Source organism: Dama dama, chromosome 13 (genome assembly GCF_033118175.1).
Source record: "Dama dama isolate Ldn47 chromosome 13, ASM3311817v1, whole genome shotgun sequence".
NCBI classification, from domain to species: Eukaryota; Metazoa; Chordata; class Mammalia; order Artiodactyla; family Cervidae; genus Dama; species Dama dama.
Genome location: NC_083693.1, coordinates 36748099 through 36756149, shown reverse-complemented (window position 1 = coordinate 36756149; position 8051 = coordinate 36748099). Strand labels below are relative to the sequence as shown.

General features: G+C 51.0%; 1 protein-coding gene across 1 annotated transcript in view; it reads left to right on the top strand.

Annotated features, from left to right (window-relative positions):
* Positions 1 to 3772: 3772 nt before the first annotated feature.
* ENTREP2 (endosomal transmembrane epsin interactor 2) overlaps positions 3773 to 8051 on the top strand; it is a 235219-nt gene continuing 230940 nt past the window's right edge. The window contains exon 1 of the mRNA XM_061159101.1: positions 3773 to 3991. Within this exon, the coding sequence (XP_061015084.1) occupies positions 3773 to 3991 (219 nt within the window). The remainder of the gene's footprint in view (positions 3992 to 8051) is intronic.

Sequence of the window (8051 nt, the reverse complement as noted above, 5' to 3'; positions counted from 1 at the left end):
ATGCAATAATGTCATTTTCAGCAACATGAATGAACTTAGAGATTATCATACTAAATGAAGTAAATCAGAAAGACAAATACCATATAATATCACTTTTATATGGAACCTAAAATATGACACAAATCAACATATCTATGAAACAGAAACATATTCACAGACATAGAGAACAGATTTATGGTTGCCAAGTGGGGAGGTGGGAGAGGGATGAATCAGGAGTTTGGGATTAGCAGAGACAAAGATTATATACAGAATGGATAAACAACCGGTCCTACTGTACAGCACAAGGAATCATATTCAATATCCTAGGATAAACCATAGTGGAAAAGAATATGAAAAGGAATACATATATATACAACTGAGTTACTTTGTTGCAGAAGTTAACACAACATTGTAAATCAAGTATACTTCGATAAAATTAAAAAAAAAGAAAAATGATCCCAGTCTATCAGTCTCATCTGATTTAGGGAAAAGAAAAAGTTGCTATATGGTCGTTCCAGGGGTCTCCAGGAATCTTCCAGAACACCAGGATATGTATTATTACAGCCTTTCATAAAAGAAAAACAGTGAAGGGCAAAGAGGGTCAATGAGCTGCCAGTTCTTACCCTCCCTACCTCCCTCCCCCTTCTATCTTTATGATTCACTTCTAGGAAATTGACTCCTTTTAATTATTTACTGGGTTTAATACAATACAATTTTAAGATTTTCTAAAACACAGAATTGATTTTTTTATTTTTTGGCTGCACCTCACGGCATGTGGGATCATAGTTCCCCAGTCAGAGGTGGAACTCACACACCCTGCATTGGCAGCATGGAGTCTTAACCACTGGTCAGTCAGGGATGTCCTAGAATTAATTTTTAGAAGAGCAAAAAGTAATTTTAATTTCTCAACAGTCTCTCCCTCTGATCAAATTTTACTAAGGAGGTAGATCTCTCTCCCGACCCACCTACAGCAAAATTCCCTGCTGAGCTGCCTGGAGCTTTTCCCATGTCATTTATAAACAGAAGGATTTATATACATCCTGGAAGCACACCTAATATGTAGATGGGAGTTCACTGGAGGTTTCCAGCATTTGGTGATTCTTCCCACGGTGTGCCAACTGGTAGCCCCTATATTTCTAGTCCATGTTTAATTCATCACTGACACCTCCCATACACCTCTGAAATCCATCCAATTCTCGGTATCACCACCATCTCCACCCTAATCCAAAACACCGTCCCCTCTTGCCTAGATGGCAGCAACAGCATCTCACTTCTCCACATTTCCCTGGGCATCCCGCAGTCAATTTTCTATACTGTGGTCAGAAAGCTCTTTCCAAAGCTCCTTATTATCTGTTTTTTTGGTACCATGTAGAATTCTCCGTAACACTGAACATATTTGCAGTTGGCCTTGGAGCTGCTGCTGCTGCTGCTGCTGCTGCTAAGTCGCTGCAGTTGTGTTCGATTCTGTGCAACCCCATAGACGGCAGCCCACCAGGCTCCCCCGTCCCTGGGATTCTCCAGGTAAGAACAGAGAATAGGAGATGGAGTGGGTTGCCATTTCCTTCTCCAATGCACGAAAGTGAAAAGTGAAAGTGAAGTCGCCCAGTCCTGTCCGACTCTTCGCAACCCCATGGACTGTAGCCTACCAGGCTCCTCCGTCCATGGGATTTTCCAGGCAAGAGTACTGGAGTGGGTTGCCATTTCCTTCTCCACGGCCTTGGAGCAATTACCCACATACTGCCGGTTCCCCCACTAGCCTGAAAGTTCCCTAGCTTGTCTGCTCATCCTTATATCCTCAGTGGGTGGCACACTGTGGGTGTTTAACATATTTTTTGAATACCACATAATATCAATCAACTACGTAACTTATTCGTTATGCTTGTCTGTTTTCCACCTTTCACCAGGTAGGCAGGGAGTTGGCTGTTTCATTCACCCATGTTCTCTCTTTGAAAGTTTATTTATTTTTAATTGGAGGATAATTACTTTACAATATTGTGTTGGTTTCTGCCATACATCAACATGAATCAGCCAGAGGAATACCCAACATGAATACCCATGTTCTCTGAGAGCCTAAAACGGGGCCGGGTTCTTTGTGAACTTTTGTTGGAGAAATGAATAAGTGAATGAAAGAGTGAGGTGACTACAGTGAGAACCTAACTTCCAAGCAGTCCAGGATCTTGATGGTATAATTTCAAGCCCTTAAAAAGTGCTGCCCTGTGCATTTCTAGGTAGAGAATGTCTCCAAGAAATTTGTATTTGTACTCCAGAGCTCAGAATGATGCCTGCCAGAAGCTCATCCTGTTAGACAGGATTGGAGGAGAAGCAGCTCTGGCCAGAGGCCAGCATTCTGAGGTCAGCCACTCCATCTGTGGAATCCCCACCCCTGTGCGTCTCTGGACCGTCCTGTTAAATTGGAAAATAAATCCCATGCCTGCTAAGGTGTTGGCTGATAAAAGGTTTGAGCTACTGGCCCTTCCAGAGGAATTTGCATTTTAATAGAACCTCGTCAGCCCCAAAGGAATCTGTATCTCTAAAGGTGTAATTTCCACCACCAGCAACTGAGATATTTGCGGGCGAGACTGCAGCGTTTCTGATCCAAATCCAACAGGAAACTCCCTCAGTCCCGCCTTGAGGCTGTGTAAACTGACCCACCATTTCCCGCTCTGATTACTATGAACGTTGCCTTTTTGTGCTTGATATCCTCAGACTGCCTGACACTCCTGGGCCTCTCATATGTCAACACAACCCTTTTCAACACTGGCAGTCTTAAAGTGGTCACATCAACGGGGCCGCAAGGTGACTCGTGATAACCTGAACTTCCAAGCTTTCTCGGTACACTAGGAAGCCAACAGTCAGGTATTTAAAACCTAATACTGTCAAAAGGGAGAGATGATTTTGTAGGTCCTTCATGACACTGTTCATCAAAATTCGTTTTGTGCAATTGATTTTCAGCCCCAATTTTCCACTTGTATCAAAAGCCCTGCAAACGGAAGGTAGGCAAGAGATATCTGTGAACTGGGGATGTTCTGAATGCCCAGTCCTCCAGGACCGAGTTCTCCAGTTGGCTTAAGAAATTCCTGGAACTGCAGGAGAGCAGCAGAATCCTGAATCCAGGAATTCCGCATTTGAGAGAGGCTCCCGCCTGCCACGCCTGGGATTAGGCGCTGGGAAGTCACCTCCTCCGCGACCCCCGCAGCCCCCGCGCGCGCCCCTCCCGGGCCAGCCCCAGGCTCGGCGGTGGCTCGGCCGGCCCGCCCCAGCTCCCAGGCCTCTTCCCCATCGCCGGCCCCGGGCTCCTGCCGCCGTCGCCCTTGACGCGCCGGCGGTTCTCACTCCCCTCCTTGGTGAGGGGCGCGAGCGCCGAGGCCCGGCCACCGGGACCGCACCTGCGCCCGCCCGCTCCCGCGCCGCTCGGTCCCGGCTCGTGCTCTGGCCTCGGCCCCGGCCCTGCGCGCGGCGGCGGCAGGGCTCGCGCCCGGGGACAGCGGCGGCGGCGGCGGCGGCTCGAGCCCGCGCCCGATCTGGGGAGCGCGCGGGGCGGACGGGAGAGGGCGCAGCGCGGCGCGGCCGGCGGGCGGCCCTGCGGAGCTGCGGCGGCATGGGCGCGGGCACCAGCGGGGGCTGCGGGCGTCCGGTTCCCCGCCCCGCCCGTCCCGCTCCAAGCGCGCGGCCGCCGCAGCCCCCGAGACTCGGGGGGACGCCGACCCCTCAGTCGGTGCAACTTGCCTCGGACCCTTGGTGAGGAGGGGCGGCGCGCGGGGCCGGGCGCGAGCGGGTGAGGCGTGCAGGCGCGATGCCTCCGGCTGGCGGTCCCCGCGCGCCGCGCCCCGCCGCGCTGCCCCGCAGCCTGTCCCGCCTGCGCGAGTGCCCGGGCCGCTCCCGCATCGTGCTGGCGCTCGGGGCCACGCAGATGGCGCTCGGATGCCTCATCGTGGCCGTCAGCTTCGCCGCTCTGGCGCTCACCACGTCGGCCCGCGTCCGCCACTCCTGCCCCTTCTGGGCCGGCTTCTCGGTGAGTGTCAGCGCGGGGCGCGGGGGCTCCTGGCCGGGGACGCGGGCCCACCACCCGCGGGCGCCGAGTTCGGCGTGCGAGCTGCGGGGCGAGCTGCCACAGCCCGGGGTGCGGCTTAAAACTCGGGCAGGAGAACTCCGGGGATCCGACTCACCGCTTGCCGCCTTGGGAGCGTCGCTTTCCCTTTCCCCTTGCGCTGGTCCCGGAGTTACTTTTCTGCGAAGACAGGAGCCCGGGCGCCCTCAAACACCGGAGGGGCCTTCGGCTGAGGGTGGGCGGCGGGGCCGGCGGTTGGGCCCTGAGGCCCCTTGCGCCCTGGGGCCCAGGAACCGCCGGGGGTGGTGGGGCTCTGGGCGACCCCGAGCGGGGTGGGAGCGGGGTGCGAGCCCGGTGCGGAGACGCGGCTCCGCGCGGTTGGCCTCCGCGGCTGGAGTCTCCGGTGCCGGGCGCGTGCCGTCGGGTCGCGGGTCAGTCCTTGCAGCGGGAACCGCGCGAACCCGCCTTGGCAGCCCACCCGGTCGGTGTAGCGTACGTGGCGCGTCCCGCGTGTGGTGGGGATTGATCCGCGAGCGCAGTGGACAGTGCGACTGTGCAGGCGACCCGTGGGCCGCGTTGGGGGGGGGGGGCGTGTTTAATGAGCTTTCTCGCCGGGAGGTGACAGATTTTCAGGTTGTTGACCCCAAATTAGAGAGGCCAGTGACTGACAAACCTCCCTAGAAGCAAAGCCACCAGGAAATCCCATTCAAGGAAGTGGTTGTCTCCAAGAAGTAATGGAGGGGCGGGGGAGGCCTTTTTTTTTTTTTTTATTAAAGTTGTTTTTTTTCCTATATTAATTAAAGAGTGAGTATATGGAAACAGGAAAGATCTATGCTGAGCAAACATTCTTTCTAAAGAGAAGGCCTTGTTCTGAGAACTCTTGACGTCTGTACCTGCATTTGGTTTGCGGTGCCGGAATACGTCTTATAGGCTTAAACAGTAAATTCGGTGTGTTTTAACTCCATCTCCAGAAATCCAAACCAAGCCTTTGGAACGAATGTTTGCTATTTGTCCTTGACTTCTGAAATTTAATAATTCTGTCGATCTCCGCTTTTGTTGTTCTTTTGTAATGGCCTTTGTTCTCCACGTCTGCTGCAGGCCTTGTAAGATAAGATCGAAGCAGAACCGACTCAGTGACACCCGGGTGTGTGAATTTCCAGAGCTTATTTCAGATCAGGAGTGAGTCTTGGAGAGCTGATTAGAACAACAGAGCATGAATCTCAGGCTCCCAGTGCTCAAAGTAAAGAGAGGGGATTGGAAACAAGACCCAGGAGTCATGATTCAAACGGGGGCCCCTAAATACAACCTTCAGACACATCTGTGGCTCAGTGTTCAGCATGATTTAATGTGCATTGTTTTCATGTGGTCTGAGTTTGTGTCTGCTCTGGCCCACAGGTGGCAGCTTGGTAAACGAGCTGCTCTTGGCTTCTCCCTGGGCCGGGAGGCTTCTCCCTGGGCCGGGAGGCTTCTCCCTGGGCCGGGAGGCTTCTCCCTGGGCCGGGAGGCTTCTCCCTGGGCCGGGAGGCTTTGTGGCTTTGGTTCTTCCAAAGGGCATAGAGAAAGAGCTGCCTCTTAATAATGAGCTTGGAAGGGGAAACAGCCATCAGACATGGTAGAAAAGCTGTTTATGTGAAAAATGTACATTCAGTGCATTTTAGTCTAAAGCGTTAAATAAATATGTAAACCATTAATTCAGCTTGCTTTCCCAGGGTTATTCCCTTCCACAACTCTAACTTCGTAGTCTAACGTCCTGCAATTCAGAGTAATTCCCCACGTGTCTTGTGTGTGCAGACCTGCCTCTAGGCTCAGGGGAGGACAGTGAGCAACATCCTCTGCTTTTATTTTAGAGGTGGTAGATTGTGCCCTGGGTCCACCTTCTGCTTTCCACACCTCCTTACATCTCCTGTCTCATGGGCTTTTTTCAAACTGAATCTGCCACAAGTACCTTTAACTTTGTATTGACCTGGAGATTTTTGCAGAAACTAATGCCTTTGGCCGGTGATTTGTTATGTGAGTATTGAAACACTCCAGTCAATAGTATTTGAATAACAAAAGACATATTAATGTGTCTCTGATCAGTAATGCGTTAAAATTTTTTCCAAACAGTCTATACCCCTTTGCACAGACAGTGAATGGTTCCAGCAATGCTGGGACAGGTCAGCATGTTGTCGCAGCTGTGGGCAGTAACACTGGCTGCTTGCCTGCCTGCCCACTGTGGAAACCACCTTGCAAGGACATTTTTGTCTTAAGATGGTGACCAGGATGACTGACTTTTCACCAAAATCTGCTCTGCATGACTTGTGGCTGCCTTTCCTGAAAATGGGTTCTTCAGTACTTTCTAGGTCTCTAGGCCATCTCTGTGGTGTGTCCCTGGTGAAGAACCAATGTAAAAATAACCCCTCTAAGGAAAAACAACAACCAAGAAAACAACTTAGGTTTATTGAGCATGTACAGTGTGCCAGGCTTTACACTAAGTGTTTTCTGTGCTGTGATAGCATATTTCATCCACCGCTCTTGTGCAGTTCTCTGCACTTGGACTGGACCTCTGACTAGCCTTAGCTAGCAGGGTGCTGTAGAACTATAGGCTGTGTCAGGGCTAGACCTACACCCTGAGAAGTCTTGGCAGCTTGTGCAGAGCTGGATTAAAGGGGAGCTGGATTAAGGAAATTGCTGTATCAGTTGGGGCTCTCTAGAGAAACAGAACCAATATACACACATATCAGCAAGCTGGAGACCCTGGCGTGTTGCTGGCGTCATTCAGTCCAAGTCCAGAAGCCCAGAAACTGGAGGGCTAGTGATGTGGTCCCCATTCTGGCCCCAAAGGCTGAGGACCAGGGGTGCTGATGTCCAAGGCAGGAGAAGGTGGGTATCCGAGCTCAGAGACCATGAATCTGCCCTAGTTCTGCCTCTCTTGTCCTGTTCAGGCCATCGCTGGGTTAAATGAGGCTTATCTGCATGGATAAAGGTGACCTTCTTTACTCAGTCTCCTGATGCAATGCTAATCTCTTATAAGAGACATCCCCCTTGTTGTGACATACCCCAAAAGAATGTTGTCATGTCTCTCTGGGCATCCCTCAGTCAACTGGGCACATAAAATGAAATTTCATGTCTACCCAAGGTCACACCTGGCCAGTGTCAGATTTGCACTTAGTTGCTCTGACTTGAGGCCACAGCTCTAGCCATTAGACTTTAATTGTCCACCCCCATCCCCAAGCAGTGGCTGAAGGGGCTGGACTTGAGTTGGCTGTGAAGAGTCAAAGGTAAAGCCTCTGTAGGGAAGAAACACCTGTTTCTTAGGAAAAGCACAAAATATGTGTGGAAAGATGATGATGCAAGAGAACTTTGGGGAAGCACGAAATTACAGAGATTGAGAAAGTCTTAAGGGTCAGGGAGAGGCCTGGGGGGGTCCTCATCAAGGCTGGAAACAGGGGAGGGGGCAGCAGATCTGGTCGGGGGAGCAGTGCTGTTTCAGAGACCTGCCTTCAAGTGGCCATCATGTCCCAGGTCCCCTCCATTTGGGTGGCTTGGCTTCCCCAGGGATAAATGCTTGGCCCCTTTTGAGGGATGATGATCTACAGGAACAGTTTAGAAGACTACCAAGGCTGTGTCTGTGTGTGTGTGTTTAATGATCAATGAATTCATCATTTATTTAAAAATTTTGCAGCATTTGGTATACTAATTCCCCAACCAGGGATTGAACCTGTGCCCCCTGCAGTGGAGTCACTGTGTCTCAACCCATGGACCACCCAGGGAAGTCCACAATGAATTCAGTCTTATTTTAAGTGAACTTTATATCGTAGAACAGACTAAATAGTTTTGTACATGTAATTTAAATATTAAAAAATGGAATTAAAGGGGAGGGGAAGGAAGTCTCCAGCACTTTTGCTGTCTCTCAAGGAGTATTACAGTTAACCTTTTACAGAACAGCCTCATTATTCTTCGTTGACATTTTATTCACTCCCAAGACATCAAAGACAACTGGGTACCCTGTGAATTATCCACATGGCCAGTCACATGTGTTGAC